The sequence below is a fragment of the Piliocolobus tephrosceles genome, chromosome 2 (genome assembly GCF_002776525.5).
Source record: "Piliocolobus tephrosceles isolate RC106 chromosome 2, ASM277652v3, whole genome shotgun sequence".
Taxonomy (NCBI): domain Eukaryota; kingdom Metazoa; phylum Chordata; class Mammalia; order Primates; family Cercopithecidae; genus Piliocolobus; species Piliocolobus tephrosceles.
Genome location: NC_045435.1, coordinates 87,312,645 through 87,336,771, shown reverse-complemented (window position 1 = coordinate 87,336,771; position 24,127 = coordinate 87,312,645). Strand labels below are relative to the sequence as shown.

The window sequence follows — 24,127 nt, the reverse complement described above, 5'->3', positions numbered from 1 at the left end:
GTGTGTGCCACACCTATTTTTGTGTGTGGTGGCACACACCTATAATCCCAGCTACTGGGGAGGCTGATTTTTGTGTTTTTAGTAGAGATGGGGTTTTGCCATGTTGGCAGGCTGGTCTTGAGCTCCTGACCTTAGATGATCTGCTTGCCTAGGCTGCCCAAAGTGCTGGGATTACAGGTGTGAGCCACCATACCCAGACTGATTTTTTGAGATCAACCTGTCTTTTCTTGTGAGTCAAAAACATTTTTATTCTGGAGACACCTATAACTAAATGTAGGTTTGTTTTGTTTTGTTTTTGAGACAGAGTCTCACTCTGTCGCCCAGGCTGTAGTGCAGTGGTGCTGTGGCAGGAATCAGAGGACCAGAGAGACCAAATGGGTGAATCAGGAGGATTTTATTAAGGTGTGCACCGGCTCAGCGGATTCGCATCCAAAAGGCTGAGACCTGAACTAAACAGGGCTTGACTTTTATACACACTTCTGAAAGGGGATTGGCCAGTTTGAATGGCGTGGTGGGAATTTGGTGGCGTGAAGTTTATAGTGCAGGCAAGCGGGCATACAGAAGCAGAACAAAGGCAGTTAATCAAACAGTGATGGGTTTCGTCACCCTAGCATAGCTCATGACCTTGCAGCTGCATTGGAAGGAAAACAGGAACTTATCAAACTAAAGCAGGCTTTGCATCTGGTGCATATTTTACTCAAGCTCGTCTTGTGACCTTGTCGTATTGCACAGAAGAGAAACAGGAATTGTAAAACTCTGTGAAGTAACCTTGAGTATCACTAAGGAAGGATTATCAAAGGGGAGGTGGAAGTTGGGAAAAGAGAAAAACCTGCTTTCCCACCCTTGCCTGGGAATGAGAGGAGAGGGGGCTCTGGAGCACATTCCTTGAGGGCTCTGGTTTTGCAGATAGTGTTATCAGAGTCCCGTCAGAGCTCTGCTTCCTATTGCTAGGTCTTGGAGTGAGTCAGCTCAGCAAGAGAAAACTTGTTTTTCTCTTTACATCTCCTGCTTCAGTGCAATCTCAGCTCACTGCAACCTCTGCCTCCTGGATTCAAGCAATTATCATGCCTCAGCCTCCTGAGTGGCTAGGATTACAGGTGCCTGCCCCCATGCCCGGCTAATTTTTGTATTTTTAGTAGAGACAGGGTTTCACTTTCTTGGCTAGGCTGGTCTCGGACTCCTGACCTCAAGTGATTCACCTGCATTGGCCTCCCAAAGTGCTGGGATTACAGGTGTGAGCCACTGTGCCCGGCCACACCCGGCTAATTTTTTTTTTTTTTTTTTGAGAGGGAGTCTCACTGTCACCAAGCTGGAGTGCAGGGGCACAATCTCAGATCACTGCAACCTCTGCCTCCTGGGTTCAAGAGATTCTCCTGCCTCAGCCTCCCGAGTAGATGGGACTATAGGCGTGTGCCACCATGCCCAGCTAATTTTTGTATTTTTAGTAGAGATGGGGTTTCACCATGTCAGCCAGGATGGTTTCAATCTCCTGACCTCATGACCCACCCGCCTCAGCCTCCCAAAGTGCCGGGATTACAGGTGTGAGCCACCGTGCCCAGCTACACCTGCTAATTTTTATATTTTTTGTAGGCATGGGGTTTAGCCATGTTGCCCAGGCTGGTCTTGAACTCCTGGGCTCCAAGGGTTTTTTTTTTTTTTTGAGGCGGAGTCTCGCTCTGTCGCCCGGACTGGAGTGCAGTGGCCGGATCTCAGCTCACTGCAAGCTCCGTCTCCCGGGTTTACGCCATTCTCCTGCCTCAGCCTCCCGAGTAGCTGGGACGACAGGCGCCTGCCACCTCGCCCGGCTAGTTTTTGTATTTTTAGTAGAGACGGGGTTTCACCTTGTTAGCCAGGATGGTCTCGATCTCCTGACCTCGTGATCCGCCCGTCTCGGCCTCCCAAAGTGCTGGGATTACAGGCTTGAGCCACCGCGCCCGGCCTGGGTTTTTTTTTTTTTTGAGACGGAGTTTTGCTCTTGTTGCCCAGACTGGAGTGCAATGGTACAATCTCAGCTCACCGCAACCTTTGCCTTCCAGGTTCAAGCAATTCTCCTGCCTCAGTCCCCTGAGTAGTTGGGATTACAGGCAAGTGCCACCATGCCTGGCTAATATCGTATTTTTAGTAGAGCCGGGGTTCTCCATGTTGGTCAGGCTGGTCTTGAATTCCCAACCTCAGGTGATCTGCCTGCCTCGGCCTCCCAAAGTGCTGGGATTACAGGTGTGAGCCACTGTGCCCAGCCTGGGCTCAAGTTTTATATACAGACTTACATGCATCAAATAAGGACTTAACAAATAAGATTAAGTTGGTGCCTTTTTTTTTTTTTTTTTTTTTGAGACAAAGTCATTCTCTGTCACCCGGGCTGGAGGGCAGTGGCATGATCTCAGCTCACTGCAACCTCCTCCTCCCGGGTTCAAGCGATTCTCCTGCCTCAGGCTCCCGAGTAGCTGTGATTACAGGCGTGCACCACCATGCCCGGCTAATTTTTGTTTTTGTTTTTGTTTTTTGAGATGGAGTTTTGCTCTTGTTGCCCAGGCTGGAATGCAGTGGCACGATCTCGGCTTACTGCAACCTCCTCCTTCTGTGTTCAAGTGATTCTCCTGCCTCAGCCTCCTGAGTAGTTGGGATTACAGGCACCTGCCAACATGCCCGGCTAATTTTTTGTATTTTACTTGAGACAGAGTTTTGCCATGTTGAGCAGGCTGGTCTCAAACTCCTGCCCTCAGGTGATCCGCTTGCCTTGGCCTCTCAAGGTGCTGGGATTACAGGCATGAGCCAACACACCTGACCAATTTTTGTATTTTTAGTAGCGACGGGGTTTCACCATATTGGTCAGGCTGGTCTCGAACTCCTGACCTTGTGATCCGATCCATCCACCTCGGCCTCCCAAAGTGTTGGGAGTACAGGCATGAGCCACCGTGCCCAGCCAGTCGGTGCTTTAAGTTAGTAAAGTATGCTCTGAAATAAGTATTTCAGTACAAAAATTGGTATCTAGTGATATGAAAGAATAAATGACCTCCCTGAATGTTTCAGAGTTTTGCCTAAGAATGCAGAAAGTGGCTCACCATGTGTCAGCATGCCCACTGTGCAGTCCACATCAAACTTACCAATATGAGTTTAGTTCACTAGCAGCTGAGCAACAGCAATTTGGGTTAAAATTATGATTATGAAAACTTCAACACTTCATCTCAGCAATAGCATAAATGGTTCTCTGTTCTTGCCTGTAAATTTATGCAGTTGATTCTAAGCTATTTTAGTTGACATTTAAAATCTCTCTGGGCTGGTAAGGCAAAATCTATATTAATAAAATCAGTTGCTTTATTTTAAATATAATTTTCTGGTGTATACAAAAATAAAATGAAAATACTACTTGCTATGTTACGTTACAGCAATATGGTTTGCACTTAAATGTGACTCTGCATTGTACAGAAAATAGTGAATGCTATAAATATTTTTATATGTGAAATGCTATATATTTTTTCATTTAACAGGGTGAACCTAGCATTTTCGCAAAGTACCAGACAAAGCCCCAGCTGTTTGGAGGAGATATAAAAGATGGAGGTTTATTTCCCCCTCCTTTGTCAGCTGGAAAATCAAAAGGCCTCTTGGAACAGTTTGAGGAGAAAAAGAAAAGGGCAAAAGATAAATGTGACAGGTATGTAAACCTTTCAAATGGATGAGACAACTCATCTTTTCTGAGTAAAACAAGACATAGAGTGTCAGTAATTAAATAATTCAATTTTAGCATAATAGCATGTATTAGAGTTCTCCAGAGAAACCAAACCATAGGACTTACGCATACACACATGCACACGCAGACACACACACACAGACACACAGAGAAAGAGGAAGAGAAAGAGGAAGAGAGAGAAATACAGCTTGATTTTTTTTTTTTTTTTTTTTTTTTGAGACGGAGTCTGGCTCTGCCGCCCAGGCTGGAGTGCAGTGGCCGGATCTCAGCTCACTGCAAGCTCCGCCTCCCGGGTTCACGCCATTCTTCTGCCTCAGCCTCCCGAGTAGCTGGGACTACAGGCGCCCGCCACGTCGCCCGGCTAGTTTTTTGTATTTTTAGTAGAGACGGGGTTTCACCGTGTTAGCCAGGATGGTCTCGATCTCCTGACCTCGTGATCCGCCTGTCTCGGCCTCCCAAAGTGCTGGGATTACAGGCTTGAGCCACTGCGCCCGGCCTTTTTTTTTTTTAAGACAGAGTCTTGCTGTGTCACGTGGCTGGAGTGCAGTGGCACAATCTTGGCTCACTGCAACCTCTACCTCCCGGGTTCAAGCGATTCTCCTGCCTCAGCCTCCTGAGTAGCTGGAACTACAGGCGCCTGCCACCACGCCCGGGTAATTTTTGTATTTTTCGTAGAGATGGAGTTTGACCATGCTGGCCAGGATGGTCTCGATCTCTTGACCTCGTGACCTGCCTGCCTCAGCCTCCCAAAGTGCTGGGATTACAGGTGTGAGCTACCACGCCCAGCCTATAGATTGATTTATTGTAAAAATTTGTTCATGAGATTATGGGGGCTAAGAAGTCCCACAATCTGCCATCTGTAAGCTAGAGAACCAGGAAAGAGAATGGTGCAATTTAGTCTGACTCCAAAGCCCTGAGAACCAGGAGCTCTGATGTCCAAGGGCAGGAGAAGTTGGATGTTCCAGATGAAGAAGAGTGAATTTGCACTTCCTTTGCCTATTTGTTCTGTTTGGATCTTCGCAAGATTGAATGATGCCCACACAGGTGAGGGCAATCTTCTTTACTCAGTCTACAATTTTCTGGGTATTTTTTTTTAATATTTTGGGACAGGGTCTCACTCTGTCACCCATGCTGGAGTGCAGTGGCAAGATCATGGCTCACTGCAGCCTCAACCTCTTGAGCTCAAGTGATCCTCCCACCTCAGCCTTCCTAGTACATGGGACCATAGGCATGTTAGCCACCATGCCTGGCTAATTTTTATTTTTTTGTAGAGACAGGGTCTTATTGTGTTATCCAGGCTGATCTTGAACTCTTGACCTCAAGAGATCCTTCCATGTCAGCCTCCCAAAGTACTGGGATTATAGGCTGAGCCACTGTCCCCAGCCTAAATGCTAATCTCTTACAGAAGGACTCTCACAAACATACCAGCTATCTGGGCATCTCTTAGCCAAGTCAAATTGACATATAAATTAACCATTTCACAGCACTCTTCCCTTTGAAGTTCATCTATATTACTATCACTTTTTTTTTTTTTTTTGTGAGATGGTGTTTTGCTCTTGTTGCCCAGGCTGGAATGCAATGGCACAGTCTCAGCACACTGCAACCTCCGCCTCCTGGGTTCAAGCGATTCTTCTGCCTCAGCCACCCAAGTGGCTGGGATTACAGACACCCGCTACCACGCCTGGCTAATTTTTGTATTTTTAGTAGAGACAGAGTTTCACCATGTTGGCCAGGCTGGTCACAAACTCCTCACCTCAGGTGATCCACCCACCTCAGCCTCCCAAAATGCTGGAATTATGGGCGTGAGCCACCACGCCCGGCTATTATTATTATTATTATTTATTTTATTTTATTTTTTTTCTGAGATGGAGTTTCAATCTTGTTGTCCAGGCTGGAGTGCATTGGCACAATCTTGGCTCATCGAAACATCCACCTTCTGGTTTTAAGTGATTCATCTGCCACAGCCTCCTGAGTAGCTGGGATCACAAGCACATGCTGCCATGCCCAACTCATTTTTGTATTTTCAGTAGAGATGGGGTCCGTCATGTTGGCCAGGCTGCACGAACTCCTGACCTTAGGTGATCTGCCCACCTCAGTCTCCCAAAGTGCTGGGATTACAAGCATGAGCCACTGCAGTCTTCCCACCTTAGCTTCCCAAGTAGCTTCGATCAGAGGCACACATTACCGTGCCCACCTAATTTTTTTTTTTCCAGAGATGGTGTCTCACTGTGTTGTCCAGGCTGTTCTTGAACTCCTGGGCTCAAGCAATCCTCCCACCTCGACCTCCCAAAGTGCTGGGATTACAGACATGAGCCACCATACCCAGCCTCCTAGTTATTCTTAATTGCCTTCTTGTCAGTGTGATTTGTGGTAGATTTGCATAGTCCACCACAATTTTTTTCTCTCTGAAAAATAAAAGCTAGAGGATTTCTAAGAGAAATGTAATATTCAAGTAAGGTTACACTTATTTTTCCTAAACATCTGCCCCCTGATTTTTCTTTTCTTTTCTTTTTTTTTTTTTTTTTGAGGCGGAGTCTAGCTCTGTCGCCCGGACTGGAGTGCAGTGGCCGGATCTCAGCTCACTGCAAGCTCCGCCTCCCGGGTTTACGCCATTCTCCTGCCTCAGCCTCCGGAGTAGCTGGGACTACAGGCGCCCGCCACCTCGCCCGGCTAGTTTTTGTATTTTTAGTAGAGACGGGGTTTCACCGTGTTAGCCAGGATGGTCTCGATCTCCTGACCTCGTGATCCACCCGTCTCGGCCTCCCAAAGTGCTGGGATTACAGGCTTGAGCCACTGCGCCCGGCCCGATTTTTCTTTTCAAATCATCAGGATTAGGAAGTTGGACAACTTTATTTATTTTAGAGTTTCAATAGAATGCGGCCAGGCACAGTGGCGGGTGCCTGTAATCCCAGCTGCTCGGGAGGCTGAGACAGGAGAATCACTTGAACCCAGGAGGCAGAGGTTGCAGGGAGCTTAGATTGCACCATTGTACTACAGCCTGGGCGACAAGAGTGAAACTACATCTCAAACAACCAAAAAAACAAAACAACAACAAAAAATAGAATGCATTAAATCTTTTAAATTTTACATTCCAAAATTTTTTTTGAATTTTTTTAAACTTTTAGGTTCAGGGGTATATGTGCAGGTTTGTTACATAGGTAAACTCTTGTCACAGAGGTTTGTTGTACAGATTATTTCATCACCCAGGTACTAAGCATAGTATTCAATAGCTTTTTTTTTTCTGATCCTCTCCTTCCTCCACCCTTCACCTCAACTAGGCCCCAGTGTCTGTTGATCTTATATTCATGTCCGTGAGTTTTCATCATACGATGTATGAATTCTTTGGTTTTTGTTTTGTTTTGTTTACTGAGATGGAATCTCACTCTGTTGCCCAGGTTGGAGTATAGTGACACGATCTTGGCTCACTGCAACGTCCACCACCTGGGTTCAAGCGATTCTCGTGCCTCAGCCTCCCAAGTAGCTGGGACCACAGGCGCATAGCACCATGCCTGTCTAATATATTTTTATTTTTAGTACAGATGGAGTTTCAGCATGTTGGCCAGGCTGGTCTCAAACTCCTGACCTCAGGTGATCCAACGGCCTTGGCCTCCCAAAGTGATGGGATTACAGGTGTGAGCCACCATACCCGGCCCCTGTGTGAGTCTTTTTTAAGAGTTGGATGTGGCCAGGCGTGGTGGCTCACGGCTATTATCCTAGCACTTTGGGAGGCCGAGGCGGGCAGATCACAAGGTGAGGAGATAGAGATCATCCTTGCTAATACAGTGAAACCCTGTCTCTACTAAAAATTCAAAAAATTAGCCAGGCATGGTGGCGGGCGCCTGTAGTCCCAGCTACTCGGGAGGCTGAGGCAGGAGAATGGCGTGAACCCAGGAGGCGGAGCTTGCAGTGAGCTGAGATCGCACCACTGCACTCCAGCCTGGGCAACAGAGCGAGACTCAGTCTCAAAAAAAAAAAAAACAAGTAGGATATATAGTTGAGGAATAACTGTGATAGCTTCTTTTTCATTAGAAATTAATATTTTCATATTAATATTTACATATAAATATATATATGAATATGGACTTTAAAAAGAAAAATGTGATTTGCCTTAGCAGTGGTCATAGGAAGTCTGTGTTCCTTTTTTTTTTTTTTTTTTTTGAGATGGATTCTCGCTTTGTCACCCAGGCTGAAGTGCAGTGGCATGATCTCGGCTCACTGCAAGCTCTGCCTTCCAGGTTCATGCCATTCTCCTGCCTCAGCTTCCCCAGTAGCTGGGACTACAGGCGCCCACCACCATGCCCAGCTAATTTTTTGTATTTTTAGTAGAGACGGGGTTTCACTGTGTTAGCCAGGATGGTCTCGATCTCCTGACCTCGTGATCCACCTGCCTCGGCCTCCCAAAGTGCTGGGATTATAGCCATGAGTCACTGCACCCGGCCCTCTTTTTACTTTACTATTTTATTTTATTATTTTATTTTGTTATTTTATTTTGAGGTGGAGTCTCGCTCTGTCTCTCAGGCTGGAGTGCAGTGGCATGATCTTGGCTCACTGCAACCTCCGCCTCCCAGGTTCAAACAATTCTCCTGTCTCAGCCTCCCGAGTAGCTGGGATTACAGGTGCTCACCACCACGCCTGGCTAATTTTTCTATTTTTAGTAGAGACGGGTTTCACTATCTTGACCAAGCTGGTCTTGAACTCCTGACCTCGTTATCCACCTGCCTTGGCCTCCCAAGGTGCTGAGACTCTCTTTTTTTATTTCCCTGCTGGATACTAAGGTTTCTCGGGGTCAAGTCTTCAAATCTAATCAAGCAATGTTTTGATGCTATGCTAGGTAGAGATCTGCCATGTTTATGGAATCATTTATGTTACTTATCACTTCAATATTTCACAAAGATTTGTTTTCTTTTTTCCCTCCTATTCTAGTGAGACTCTATACACCTTTGTTTCTAATGTTAGAGAAAGCATTCACAGGGTAAGTACAGCTACTTTTCAAGGAGTTAGAACATCTTATATTTTAAGAAGTTTAATATTTATATTGTATTGACTTTAGTTAATGTAGAATAGCAATATTTTAACTACCCCTATTTATCATGAAATGACAGTTCTCTAAGATAGTAAAATAAGGCAACAGCCTGTGAATTATTTCATAATTTTGGGTTTCTTAGTTGCAGACGTCTGTGGAAAAGTCTGAGGAACATCTCAGTTCAAGAAGCCAATCTATTTTGGATTCTTTGGAGACTGTGGCCAAGACATGTGAGTGCCTCATGTTTGAGGTATCAGCAGAGGGCACTGGTGAATGATGAACATGAACTTTCTGACCCTAGCCTGGTTTCCACTGATGAGGTTCCTCACAGGGTTTCAGATGAGAGGATGGGTACATAGGGTTACTCCTGAAGAGATGTGGAGCACACTAAGCCGGGTAGTGGGGCCCACCTCTATATGACAATGTTCTGGTCCCATGATGCCTTTTGTGAAGCACTAATCCCCCACCTGGTAACCATGCTGCCTCAGGGCAGGTAGCTCTGCTGGGTTTCTCATCTCACTGCCTGAAGTGAGTCAGCAACATCCTTGAGTCCTAAATGAATTGCTGCTTGTGCTGTCTATAGACACTGACTGCCCCCTAAGGAGTCAGAAATACCGTAGTACCTACTGCTCTTCTCGCTGCCTTGGTTTCAGTGAAAGCTGTATCGTGAATCACAGCATCATTCTCTTTTTTTTTTTTTTTTTTAGCTGGAGCCTCTCTCTTTCGCGCAGGCTGGAGTGCAGTGGCGCAATCTCGGCTCACTGCAAGCTCCTCCTCCTGGGTTCATGCCATTCTCCTGCCTCAGCCTCCCGAGTAGCTGGGACTACAGGCCCCTGCCACCACGCCCAGCTAATTTTTAAAATTTTTTAGTAGAGATGGGGTTTCACTGTGTTAGCCAGGATGGTCTCCATCTCCTGACCTCGTGATTTGCCTGCCTCAGCTTCCCAAAGTGGTGGGATTACAGGCGTGAGCCACCACGCCCGACCCCATTATCAATTTTACTTATAGTTTGTGGTTTATAAAATCCTGTGCTCCACCAATTAGTGGTTTACATTTAGATGAAAACATGGCCCTTGCCCTATAAAGAGAAGACAGCGAATATACAGTTCTCCTTAGGTGAATACCTCTCTAGAACCACCTGTTTCCTAGCAAAATGATGAGCTGATGACTGTGCATCTGCACTTGTTTGCATTTGTCTGTGTGTTTATTTTATAAACAAGTTGGAATCAACTTATTCAAATGCCATGGGGTGGACTGCTCATAATTTACGAAAATTCATGTCTTTGTGTGGCCTCAAAATTAATCTGCAACTGTCTGCATAGAAGCACTGTACTGTCTGCTGGATTTCAACCTGGGCATCCCACACACAGGGCAACTATGCATCTGTTTAGAAACTTGTTCTGGGGCCGGGCACAGTAGCTCACACCTGTAATCCTAGCACTTTGGGAGGCCGAGGCGGGCAGATCACAAGGTCAGGAGTTCAAGTCTGGCCTGGCCAATATGGTGAAACTCCATCTCTACTAAAAATACAAAAATTAGCCGGATGTGGTGGTGGGGACCTGTAGTCCCAGCTACTTGGGAGGCTGAGGCAGAAGGATTGCTTGAACCCAGGAGGCGGAGGTGGCAGTGAGCCGAGATGGCGCCACTTTACTCCAGCCTCGACGACAGAGCGAGACTCTGTCAAAAAAAAAAAAAACAACAACAACAACAAAGAAACTTATTCTGGAAGACTTAAGACTGTTATCCCCACAAGAAGTAGCAAGACAGAGAGCAGAAGCAAATCAGGGATGCTTCCTTTGTATAACATGATAGAGTAACTCATTTATAAGTCCCCAAGGAAAGTACTCCGTTTTTGTTTTACATTTAAAACTGGGTGGGCCGGGCACGGTGGCTCATGCCTATAATCCCAGCACTTTGGGAGGCCAAGGCAGGAGGATCACCTGAGGTCAAGAGTTCGAGACCAGCCTGGCCAAAATGGCGAAACCCTGTCTCTACTAAAAATACAAAAAAAATTAGCTGAGCATGGTGGCAGACACCTGTAATTGCAGTTACTTAGGAGACTGAAGCAGGAGAATCGCTTGAACCTGGGAGGCAGAGGTGGAAGTGAGCTGAGATCGTGCCACTATACTCCAGCCTGAGCAACAGAGTGAAACTCCCCATATCAAATAATAATAATAATAATAAAAAAACTGGATGAAGTACAGAAAACGAGGATTGCAGCATTTAAATCCCAGAAAAGGGAAAAGAAATGCCTGTGGCCCAACACAAGATCAAGGCAGAGACAGAACTAAAACTGCATCTGGCTTAGAGTAGGCAAAGGGATCCTGATCCTTTGCTCCCATGGTTCCTTAATTTTCTTTTTCTTTTCTTTCTTTCTTTTTTTTTTTGAGATGAACGAACTCTCACTCCTGTCCCCCAGGCTGAAGTGCGATGGCACAATCTTGGCTCACTGCAACCTCCGCCTCCCGGGTTCAAGAGATTCTCCTGCCTCAGCGTCCCGAGTAGCTGGGATTACAGGCGCCTGCCACCATGCCTGGCTAATTTTTGTATTTTTAATAGAGATGGAGTTTCACCATGTTGGCCAGGCTGGTCTCAAACTCCTAACCTCAGGTGATCCACCCCCTCCGCCCCTCGGCCTCCCAAAGTGCTGGGATTATAAGCATAAGCTACCCGCGCCTGACTGGTTCCTTAATTTTCAAAGGGTATAAGACTCAGAAGAGAGGCCAGGCGTGGTGGCTCCCGCTTATAATCCCAGCACTTTGTGTTTTTGTTTTAGTTTTTCTGAGATGGAGTCTCGCTCTGTCACCCACGCTGGAGTGCAGTAGCACGATCTCAGTTAACTGCAACCTCTTCCTCCTGGTTCAAGGGAGTCTCCTGCATGAATCTTCCCTGCACGAGTCTCTCTGCATGAGTCTCATGCAGGTGCACACCACCACACCTGGCTATTTTTTTTTTTGTATTTTTAGTAGAGACAGGGTTTCACCATGTTGGCCATGCTGGCCTTGAACTCCTGACCTCAGGTGATCAGCCCACTTCGGCCTCCCAAAGTGCTGGGATTATAGGCGTGAGCCACCATGCCCAGCCTAATCTCAGCACTTTGGGAGGCCACGGTGGGTGTATTGCTTGAGTCCAGGAGTTTGAGACCAGCCTGGGAAACATAGGGAGACTTTGCATCTACAAAAAATAAACAAAGCCAGCAGGGCGTGGGCATATGCCTATAGTCCCAGGTACTAGGGAGGGGGAGGTGGGAGGATCGCTTGAGCCTGGGAGGTCAAAGCTGCAGTGAGCCAAGATGGTGCCACTGCACTCCAGCCTGGAAGCTAGAGCGAGACCCTGTCTCTAAACACTAAAACTAAAACTAAATAAATAAAATGAAAAAAAAGAAAAAAGAAGGACTCAGGGGTGGATGTGGTGGTTCATGTCTGTAATCCCAGCACTTTGGGAGGCCAAGGCAGGTGAATCACTCGAGGTGAAGAGTTCGAGACCAGTCTGTCCAACATGGTGAAAACCCGTCTCTACTAAAAATACATAAATTAGCCATGCATGATGGCTCGCGCCTGTAATTCCAGCTACTTGGGAGGCTGAGACAGGAGAATCGCTTGAACCTGGGAGATGGAGGTTGTAGTGAGCTGAGATGGCGCCACTGCGCTCCAGCCTGAATGATAGAGTGAGACTCCATCTGAAAAAAAATAAATAAAAAGGCCGGGCATGGTGGCTCATGCCTGTAATTCCAGCACTTTGGGAGGCGGAGGCGGGCAGATCATGAGGTCAGGAGATCAAGACCATTTTGGCCAACACAGTGAAATCCTGTCTCTACTAAAAATACAAAAATTAGCCGAGCATGGTGGTAAGCGCCTGTAGTCCCAGTTACTTGGGAGGCTGAGGCAGGAGGATGAGGTGAACCCAGGAGAGGGAGGTTGCAGTGAGCCGAGTTCATGCCACTGCACTCTAGCCTGGGCGATAGAACCAGACTCTCTCTCAAACAAACAAACAAGAAAAGCCCAGGCGCAGTGACTCATGCTGTAATCCCAGCACTTTGGGAGGCCGAGGCGAGTGGATCACTTGAGGTCAGGAGTTTGAGACCAGCCTGACCAACATGGTGAAAACACATCTCTACTAAAAAAAAAAAAATACAAAATTAGCCAGGCATGGTGGTGCAGGCCTATAATCCCAGCTACTTGGGAGGTGGGAGAATCACTTGAACCCAGGAGGCAGGCACTCCAGCCTGGGCAACAAGAATGAAACTCTGTCTCAAAAAAGAAAAAAAAAAAAAAAGACTCAGTAACAAACACAGTAGCATCATACGAATTAGAAGGACAGGTCATTCTTGAAAATGGGCACAAGTAGCCTATGCAGAATAATTCTCTTTCTTGGTAGGAAATGATGAGGAGTAGCAAATCATTGAGAGAGGGCCGGGCGCGGTGGCTCAAGCCTGTAATCCCAGCACTTTGGGAGGCTGAGATGGGCGGATCACGAGGTCAGGAGATCGAGACCATCCTGGCTAACACGTTGAAACCCTGTCTCTACTAAAAAAAAATACAAAAAACTAGCTGGGCGAGGTGGTGGGCGCCTGTAGTCCCAGCTACTCGGGAGGCTGAGGCAGGAGAATGGTGTAAACCCGGGAGGCGGAGCTTGCAGTGAGCTGAGATCCGGCCACTGCACTCCAGCCTGGGCGACAGAGCCAGACTCCGTCTCAAAAAAAAAAGAAAAAAAAAAGAAAATCATTGAGAGAGGAACCAGACAAATCCTATAGCATATGGCCAGGTCCAGTCCAGCTATCCTAGAGCATTGAACTCCACCTCAGTGCATTCTGCAAGCTTTCAGTCTCTACTCACTGTGCTCATCAGGGAATAGGGAAGTAAAGATACTGTGTGAAAGTGCTGTCTTGCACTGTTGTGTAATTGGTGCCTTCACAGATGAGGTCATTAAATATTTTCCCAGTCTGCCCAGCCAGAAGGGTCACTGTGGCCATCTAATCTAACTCTTCCTGTTCTTCAGCTGAGGACACTAAGGACCAGAGTAATAAAGTGAATTACCAAAGCCTCTTGTATACTACTTTACCTCATATGTTAAGTCTGGTGACTAATTATAAAAAGAACTAGAAGAAAACATGGACAACTGTTTGTTTTTTTTTTTTTGAGACGTAGTCACGCTCTGTCACTAGGCCGGAATGCAGTGGCATGATCTCGGCTCACTGCAACCTCTGCCTCCCTGGTTCAAGCAATTCTCCTGCCTCAGTCTACCAAGTAGCCTGGACTACAGGCATGCACTACCACGCTCTGCTAATTTTTACATTTTTAGTAGAGACAGTTTCACCATGTTGGCCAGGATGGTCTCAAACTCTTGACCTTGTGATCTGTCCGCCTCAGCCTCCCAAAGTGCTGGGATTATAGGCATGAACCACCACACCCGGCCAACCAAATGGACAACATTTTTATAATTTTAGAATGTGAGAAGCCTTTCTAAGCAAAATAGATATAATTGTTAAGAAGAGTGAGATCCATCTATATTAATATGGTAGAATGGAAATATCTGTCCATTGTTAAATTAAAACAACAAAAAGGTGCTCTTCATGTGCTCCAGGATACATCTTGTCAGTAAGTGTGACCAGCCAGTGAAAATTGGGAAGAGTATCCCTAAAAAAGCTGGAGGAGGTCTCATCTTATACAAGGAGGCTGCCAGATCTTTCCTTAGGCTCTTATCAGCACCTGAGGGAGAATAAAACTACAGAGTAAAAGGAAAATCACTGGCCATCTGGGGAAAAGCATTCATTTCTAAGTTGCATCGCAATCTGATCTCATCTCAATTGAGGCCTTGTCAAATTTTGCTAAATAAAAACAAATTGTTTAAAAATCATCTTAACAGGAAAACAGATATTGTCCAGAATATGGAAATGGATTTTAAATGGCATTTTTACATAAAAGCTAAAAATATCTAATGTTTATAGTCAAAGCAAAGAAGAATACTCTTCTAGACACACATACACATACAAACACAGGACCTATAATGTATATCTAGATATGCACACATATTAATGTAAAATTCCAGAAACCAGTGATAATGTTAAATCCAGGAAGTAAGACCAAGGTCTGCAGAGGAGAGATTCAATCATTTTTTCATTGTATGCCTTTTTATACTTTTATGGTTTTCAGTTATTTTCATAACTAAATTATTTAAAAGAAAAAATATGGATAGACTTTGGGAGTAATGAGTCTGATACAAAAGCTCTTATAAAAGAGAAGACGCCAAACATACGTTGCCCTGGGGACAAGAAGTGAACGCATGGGACCTCGGATGTTTTCTGAGCACTTAATCGAGAATCAAACACTTTGCTTGCCTTTCTCATGCTCTGCTTTTGTGAGGGTCGGTAATGTCTACTGTTGCTAAGAAACATTACTATTTAGGAACTTCTCTATGGAAGGATAATTACATTTGCTCTCTACTATAAATATCTACATGGATGTCTGAAGAATATTTGACTAATTGAGTTTAGGAGCAGGAATCCAATACCTAAGTAAATAGCCTCTTTCTAATTGACACATGGAATTGAACTTGCACCTGTGGTGAGAAATATGGGAAAATTTGCTTTCTAAAAAATTATTTGGGCCAGACACGGTGGCTCACGCCTGTAATCCCAGCACTTTGGGAGGCCGAGGTGGGCAGATCACAAGGTCAGGAGTACGAGACCAGCCTGACCAACGTGGTGAAACCCCATCTCTACTGCAAATACAAAAATTAGCCGGGCGTGGTGGCACGTGCCTGTAATCCCAGCTACTCAGGAGGCTGAGGCAGGAGAATCACTTGAACCCTGGAGGCGGAGGTTGCAGTGAGCCGAGATTGTGCCACTGCACTCCAGCCTGGGTGACAAAGCGAGACTCTGTCTCAAAAAACTAAAAAAAATAAAATGAAAATAACTATGCTGGATTAAATTGTTTCATGTTAGTTTAGGGGTTTCATTTTCACTTCTCAATATATTTTACTTAGTTTTTGTTTGTTGGTTGGTTGGTTTGTTTTGAGACAGTCTCTCGCTCTGTCACCCAGGCTGGAGTGCAGTGGCGCCATCTCAGCTCACTGCAACCTGCCCTTCCCAGGTTCAAGTGGTTCTCCTGTTTCAGCCTCCGAGTAGCTGGGACTACAGGCACATGCCACCATGCCTGGCTAATTTTGTTTTTGTTTTGAGATGGAGTCTCTCTCTGTCACCAGGCTGCAGTGTAGTGGCGCAATCTCGGCTCACTGCAACCTCTACGTCCCAGGTTCAAGTGCTTCTCCTGCCTCAGTCTCCCGAGTAGCTGGGACTACAGGCGTGTGTCACCATGCCCAGCTAATTTTTTTATTTTTGCTAGAGACAGGGTTCACCATGTTGGCCAGAAAGGTCTCAATCTCCAGACTTTGTGATCCGCCAGCTTCGGCCTCCCAAGGTGCTGGGATTACTGGCATAAACCACTGCGCTCGGCCTTATTTTATTATTATTATTTTTTTGAGATGGAGTTTTGCTTTTGTTGCCCAGGCTGGAGTGCAATGGCGTGATCTCGGCTCACCGCAACCTCTGCCTCCCGGGTTCAAGCGATTCTCCTGCCTCAGCCTCCCGAGTAGCTGGGACTACAGGCGTGCGACACCAGGCAAGGGTAATTTTTATATTTTTAGTAGAGACGGGGTTTCTCCATGTTGGTCAGGCTGTTCTCGAACTCCCGATCTCAGCTGATCTGCCCGCCTCGGCCACCCAAAGTGCTGGGATTACAGGCGTGAGCCACCGTGCCCTTCCTACTTAGTTTTTTCTTTTTTTTTTTTTTGAGACGGAGTCTCACTCTGTCGCCCAGGCTGGAGTGCAGTGGCGCAATCTTGGCTCACTGCAAGCTCCGCCTCCCGGGTTCCCGCCATTCTCCTGCCTCAGCCTCCCCAGTAGCTGGGACTACAGGCGCCCGCAACCGCGCCTGGCTAATCTTTTGTCTTTTTAGTAGAGACGGGGTTTCACCGTGGTCTCGATCTCCTGATCTTGTGATCCACCCGCCTCGGCCTCCCAAAGTGCTAGGATTACAGGCGTGAGCCACTGCACCCGGCCCCTACTTAGTTTTTATATACTTCTTCACTCATTAGTTCATGTGGTTCTGAAGGGTTACTTAGTGTCACCTTGATCTTCATAAGAAGATTTGTTTACAAGTCCAGTATGTTCTGCAAGAGCTTCATTAATTTTGGTTACTTCTGCTATCTGAGAATAGAGTTCTTTAGCAGCTTTCACACTTTTCAAAGCACCAAATTCATCTTTTTTTTTTTTTTTTTGTGATGGAGTTTCATTCTTGTTGCCTAGGCTGGAGTGTGATGGCGTAATCTCAGCTCACTGGAACCTCCGCCTCCCAGGTTCAAGAGATTCTCCTGCCTCAGGCTCCCAATTAGCTGGGATTATAGGCATGTGCCACCTGGCTAATTTTATATTTTTAGTAGAGGCAGGGTTTCTCCATGTTGGTCGGGCTGGTCTTGAACTCCTGACCTCAGGTGGTCTACCCATCACGGCCTCCCAAAGTGCTGAGATTATAGGCATGAGTCACACGCCCTGCCACCAAATTCATCTTGTTTGTTCAATTTTTTCCCAACTGTAGGGAGACTACAGTAAACATTTCCCAAAACTTCTTGTGCAAAATTGCTGATTTCTACTGTTTTCATGCCATTTTCTGTTGTTATCCATTAGTGTTTGTTAATTTACACTGAGGGAGTGAGGCATATGCAGTTTGCAGAAGGCAGCCAGCATTGCCAGTGGGGTGGCGCAGCCCTGGACCCACTTTTTAAAAATTGTGGTAATTGAACAATGAGAACACTTGAACACAGGGGAACATCACACACCAAGGCCTGTTGTGCGGTGGGGGGAGGAGGGAGGTATAGCATTAGGCGATATACCTAATGTAAATGATGAGTTAATGGGTGCAGCACACCAACATGGCACCTGTATACATATGTAACAAACCTGCACGTTGTGCACATGTACCCTAGAACATAAAGTATAAAAAAAAAATTTGTGGTAAAATACACGTAACATAAATGTACCATGTCTTACTGCTTCTTTCTTTTCTTTATTTTTGAGATAGGGTCTTGCTTTGTCGTCAAAGCTGGAGTGCAGTGGCACAATCACAGCTGACTGTAGCCTTGACCTCCTGGGGATCAAGCAATTCTCCCGCCTCAGCGTCCCGAGTAGCTAGGACCACAGACACATACCACCCCATCTAGCTAATTTTTATTTTTCATTTTATAGAGACAGGATCTCACTATGTTGCCCAGGCTGGTCTAGAACTCCGGGGCCCAAGCAATCCTCCCACCTCAGTGGCTTCCCAAAGTGCTGGGATTATAGGTGAGACACTGTGTCCAGCCTGTTTATTATTTATTTATTTATTTATTTATTTATTTATTTTTGAGACGCAGTCTCACTCTGTCGCCCAGGCTGGAGTGCAGTGGCCGGATCTCAGCTCCCTGCAAGCTCCGCCTCCCGGGTTTACGCCATTCTCCCGCCTCAGCTTCCGGAGTAGCTGGGACTACAGGTGCCCACCACCACGCCCAGCTAGTTTTTTGTTTTTGTTTTTTTTTTTTTTCTTGAGACAGAGTCTCGCTCTGTCACCCAGGCTGGAGTGCAGTGGCCGGATCTCAGCTCACTGCAAGCTCTGCCTCCCGGGTTCATGCCATTCTCCTGCCTCAGCCTCCCGAGTAGCTGGGACTACAGGCGCCTGCCACCTCGCCCAGCTAGTTTTTTGTATTTTTTTAGTAGAGACGGGGTTTCACCATGTTAGCCAGGATAGTCTTGATCTCCTGACCTCGTGATCCGCCCGTCTTGGCCTCCCAAAGTGCTGGGATTACAGGCTTGAGCCACCGCGCCCGGCCTTTGTATTTTTTTAGTAGAGACGGGGTTTTACCGTGTTAGCCAGGATGGTCTTGATCTCCTGACCTAGTGATCCGCCCGTCTCGGCCTCCCAAAGTGCTGGGATTACAGGCTTGAGCCACCGCGCCCGGCCAGCCTGTTTATTATTTTTTCCCTCTTCTAGACTGTAGAATTCGGCTGAGTGTGGTGGTTCATGCCTGTAATCTCAGCTCTTTGGGAGGCCGAAGCCGGTGGATCGTGGGGTCGAGATCGAGATCATCCTGGCCAACATGGTGAATCACAGCTCTGCTAAAAATACAAAAATTAGCTGGACGTGGTGGCACGCACCTAAAGTCCCAGCTACTTGGGAGGCTGAGGCAGGAGAATCACTTGAACCTGGAGGCAGAGGTTGCAGTGAGCCGAGATTGCGCTACTGCACTCCAGCCTCACAACAGAACGAGACTCGGTCTCAAAAAAAAAAAAAAAATTTCATGTAGGTAGACAGTTTTGTTCAAAATTGTTTCCCATGCTCCTAGCACAGTGTCTGACAATAAACTTTCAGATAAAGGTGTATATCTCGGCCAGGCATGGTGGCTCATGCCTGTAATCCCAGCACTTTGGGAGGCTGAAGCAGGTGGATCACCTGAGGTCAGGAGGTCGAGACCAGCCTGGGCAACATGGCAAAACCCCGTCTCTATTAAAATACAATTAATAGCTGGGCATGGTAGTGCATGCCTGTAATCCTAGCTACTCCGGAGGCTGAGGCTCTGGAGAACTGCTTGAACCCGGGGGCAGAGGTTGCAGTGAGCTGAGATCATGCCACTGCACTCCAGCTAGGTGACAATGAGATTGTGTCTCAAATAAAAAAGAAAAAAGAATGAAGCCCACCAATCTTGCCATGGCCCATACACCCCTCTGTGTAGCTGTGACCTGCCTCCCCTCAGCTGTGGCCTGCTCCTGGACCCCTTGCTCACCATGTTTCAGCCATGCTGATCTCAATTCCTGTTTGGAACATGCTTTTTCTTCTGTTGGTAATATTCTTTCCCTTACAGTTTTATGATAACTCAGCTAAATAACAGTTTCTTAGGGAAATCTTACCCCTGAGAGTGACTAAGTCTACATGTTACATGGTCTCAAGCACAATATACTTTTCCTTTAGACCAGTTATTACATTTATAGTTATTTGTATAATTAGTCATTAACTCCCTGTTTTCCCTAAGATTGCAATTTCAAGAGGGCTTTATTTGTCTGTCTTTTTTTTTTTTTTTTTTTTTTTTAGATGAAGTCTCGCTCTGTCACCTAGGCTGGAGTGCAATGGCGGGATCTCAACTCACTGCAACCTCTACCTCCCAGGTTCAAGCAATTCTCGTGCCTCAGCCAACCGAGTAGCTGGGACTACAGGCACCTGCCGCCATGCCTGGCTCATTTTTCTATTTTTAGTAGAGACAGGATTTCGCCATGTTGGCTAGGCTGGCTTCGAACTCCTGACCTCAGGTGATCTGCCCGCTTCGGCCTCCCAAAGTGCCGGGATTACAGGCGTGAGCCACCACGCTGGCTAGCTTTATCTGTCTTGATAACTATTATATCCATAGTGCCTGGCACATAGTATATGCTCATTAAACATTCATTGAATAAATATAAAAGCATCTTCATATGACCTGTAGTCTAGCAAGAGGATGGCAATAAATTGCAACACAATTTGTGTCATTAAATGTGTGTGTGTGTGTGTGTGTGTGTGCAGAATCTCACTATGTAAAAGAGGGAAATCAGTATCAGTCTTGATGTAGTTAGCACCTAGGTCCCCAAGTCTATTTGGGTCCAAGTGTTAAGTATGGGATAAATAAATGGAGGGCAATAAATGATAGTAGGGCACATACACGGTGCTACCAGCAGAGAGAAGCAACACCCTAGCCGAGTGGAAATGGTATTTTCTGTGGAGGTTACTGCTGAAAGTAGAAGGAAGAATAGGAATTAGCTGGACTAAGGTGGCGATTGGTGGGTCGGGGGGATGACAGGGACAGAAGCAGGGTACTTGAAGCTAAGGGAAGACTTTGCACGAAGGCCAATGGTGAGAGAGAAAACAGAGTCCAGAGATGTGGAGGAGGACAAATGGGTAAAGAGAAGTGAGCCCAGATCTTGTTAGCCAATTTAAAGATTTAGATTTTGTTCAGTGGCCAGTGGGGTGCCATTGAAAGTTTCAATGGGCTGGGCACAGTGGCTCACGCCTGTAATCCCAGCACTTTGGGAGGCCGAGGTGGGCAGACCACCTGAGGTCAGGAGTTCAAGACCAGCCTGGCCAACATGGTGAAACCCCATCTCTACTAAAAGTACAAAAATTAGCCAGGTGTGGTGGCACACACGTGTAATCCCAGCTACTCGGGAGTTGAGGCAGGAGAATCGCTCAAACCTGGGAAGTGGAGGTTGCAGTGAACCAAGATCGTGTCACTGCGCTCCAGTCCAGGTGACAGAGCTAGTCTCTGTCTCAAAAAAAAAAAAAAAAAAAAGAAAAGAAAAGAAATGTTTCAATGAAGGTTTCAGAGGGTGCATGATGATACCTACATTCTACAAAGATCACTCTGATGACAGGGCCAAGTAGGAAGGCCACAGAGGTTTGTGCTGTTGTCTCAGAGTCCCCATTCTCAAGAGTCCCCAGCAGGTGCTGAGGTTAGGTCTGCCCTAGCCAGGATCTTGTCAAGGAGGGAGGGAAAGAGAACCTGGAGGAACCACTCTGGTCTGCATCCAGCTCCTCCCTTTTCACTGCTGTGGTTCTGTGGTTTGGGCAGATGCATACATAGTCTTCAGGAGGTAAATTGTCATTGTTTTGTATTTAGTACAAGAGACTGTGCAGGCCCAGAATGAGCTGGTGTTTGAGGCAGTCCAGGACAAAAGCAACATGGAGCAGGCCATCCTTGAGATGAAGAAAAGATCTGAAGCTGTAAGTGTAAACCCCAACCTCTTTCCAAGTGTGTTTTGGGCTTTGTAACCAGATCCAGAGAGAAACTTTTTTTTTTTTTTTGAGACAGAGTCTTGCTTTGTCGTGCAGTAGCACGATCTTGGCTCACTGCAACTTTCACCTCCCGTGTTCGAGCGATTCTTCTGCCTCAGCCTCCCGAGTAGCTGGGACTTATAGGTGCGCACCACCACGCCTGGCTAATTTTTGTATTTTTAGTAGAGACGGAGTTTTTCACCATGTTGGCCAGGATGGTCTCAATCTCTTGACCTCATGATCCACCTGCCTCAGCCTCCCAAAGTGCTGGGGATTGCAGGTGTGAGCCACCATACCCGGCTGAGAAACCTTTAAAGTTGCATATTTTCAGCTAAGACCAGAGGCCAACACAGGCCACTTGGAAAGGGGCCAGCATATAGGCTAGCTTCCTTTCCCAAGGTTCCTTGACATGATGTGGGCCCCAAGGGTTCAACTCCAGAGTGTAGTTTTGCTTACCCTGGGAGGTTCCCTACAGGGAGCAAGCCGTGGTTCTGCGGTCACATCCAGTGGTCTGTTCTCATGTTTATTGTGCTTTCTGACTTGCACTGTCCATCACTGTCTTTCTCACTGCCTCTCTCCCCAGAGACAAGCAGAGTTTATAGAAATGAAGTCCAACCTGAAGCACCTTGAAGTTTTAGTTGCTCAGCAGAGTCAGGAATTCCAGCAGCTGTGTGAGCAGCTAGGCCAGCTGAATGTGCCTAGTGTCCTAGCAGAGCTGAAGAGCTTGATCTCAGTGCCTCCGGTACCTGGGCATATAAAAGACAGCGCTTCTCAAACGTCACCACCTTTGGCCCAGAGCCTCAATCTCACCGGGCAGGAAAAATACACCTTTGAGAAGCCAGTTTTATGGCAGGCCCAGGCCTTCCCTGCTGCATGGAATCCTGGTATGGGTTCCCTACAACCTGGAGAATTTGGTGTCTGGGGTGAAGGAGCAAAGAATGATGCTCTCCAAGAAGAGGCTGCACTGCCAGCATTTGGGTCCCATGAAAGAAATAGGCATGTAAAGGACAAGGCAGTGCAGACTAACTGCAAGAACTGGGCTGTTAGTAAAACAGGTGCCAAGAACTGTGGTTCCAGCATCCAAGGCCATAAGATTCCTAGTGACAGGGACCTGGTTTCCCAAGGAGCCTCACAGCTCACATCACTGGAGATAAACAACTTTTCAACCAGCGTTAAGAATGCCTGCCAAAAATATCAAGCCCAAAGTATGTTTTTGTGTGACCCATGTGAACATTTGGTGACTAAACAGAAAGATGGGACTGAAGAAATGCAGGGGAAAGACAAGAAGCAGCAGCCCAGGAAGGCCCACAGGGCCCACAGAGGCAGGTTCCTAGCCAGGAAGCAAAAACAAATCCCAAACCAGACCTGTAAATTCAATTCCAAATATCAGAGTCCTCAGCCTGTAATTTCTGTCCCACAAAGGCCCTTCCTGGGGCAGCAGGAACCCCATGCTCAGCCTCTGCATCTGCAATATCCCAGGAGCCCCAGAAAACCAGTCTGCCCTATTCTGGGAGGAACAGTCATGCCCAATAAGACAGCAAGGGCAGTGCAGGGAAGACTCTTGCAGTTCAGCAGATGCTCTTCCCAAGACAACAGGCTACTTTCCAGCAGTTCCCAGGGGGACCACCAGATGAGCTGGTTCAGTGACCTCAATCTTGGATGTTCAGAGACCCCTCTATGCAAGGAGGCAGGAAAGAATTTGCTCTATGACCTGGGTTTTGATAGCAGTGATGATGATGGCTTCTGACCAGCCCACAGTTAATTTATTGGTCTCAGCTAGAAAGACAAATCACAGGACATTTGGGCTGGCCAAGAGCAGAAAGTCCCTGAAGCCTGCCAAGTACCCTAGGGTCAGAGGCCCTGCTGAGGTGGGGTCAATGGGCACGAGGGGAGGGAAGGTCCAGCACGCTGGGTACCAGGCGCTGCCCATGACAAGGATTAAGTGCATCCTTACTTGTTGGAATGAAATGTGAAAATGGTGGTGATGAGAGCTGAGGCAGCAGCCTGGTGGTGGTGGTGCATCTGGAGCAGGGTGCCTGTACTTGGCGAAAGGCGGGCAGGCCTCCTTATGGAATACTGTGTAGCAGAAGGGCTCTCATAAAACTTGCTGTGGCAGCATGACTCCAAACAACATTTTTGGGTCTTTAAAATATTCCCTACACATAACCAATACATTTTCAGGCCTCAGGATTTTTTTCTTTATTTTTAGCCACTTAACGCTGTCAGAGTGTTTGCATTTTTTGATCAGTAGACATATTACAGGACACCCTAAATCTTCTTGTGAACAGAGAAAATGATAAGCCTGACAGTGAAAGAGGTGACATGCACTAGCAAATGTCCAGAGCATCACTGCTCACAAGCCATTTTTCTTCCTGGGTGCTTTTTCCCTTGTCCTGTTTTTCAGGCACTTTCTTAAAACTAATAATATTGTAGACCTTGTATTATTTCTGAAGAGCAGTGGGCTTATATGGGACTTTGGCTTTCCATTTATATCTTGCTGAAGTTTTTTTAATTTCTGCAACACATACGTATTTTTTGTTATCAGAAATAAAACATTTAAAAGCATATATATTTTTTCTTTCTTTTTTTTCC

The 24,127-nt window shown here is 46.5% G+C and overlaps 1 protein-coding gene across 1 annotated transcript in view; it reads left to right on the top strand.

Annotated features, from left to right (window-relative positions):
* Positions 1-23,725, top strand: part of CCDC36 (coiled-coil domain containing 36) — a 69,260-nt gene extending 45,535 nt beyond the window's left edge. The window contains exons 6-10 of the mRNA XM_026448007.1: positions 3,489-3,652; positions 8,612-8,660; positions 8,854-8,941; positions 21,381-21,484; positions 22,119-23,725. Of these exons, the coding sequence (XP_026303792.1) occupies positions 3,489-3,652; positions 8,612-8,660; positions 8,854-8,941; positions 21,381-21,484; positions 22,119-23,282 (1,569 nt within the window). The 3' untranslated portion in view covers positions 23,283-23,725. The remainder of the gene's footprint in view (positions 1-3,488; positions 3,653-8,611; positions 8,661-8,853; positions 8,942-21,380; positions 21,485-22,118) is intronic.
* The last annotated feature ends 402 nt before the right edge of the window (positions 23,726-24,127 follow it).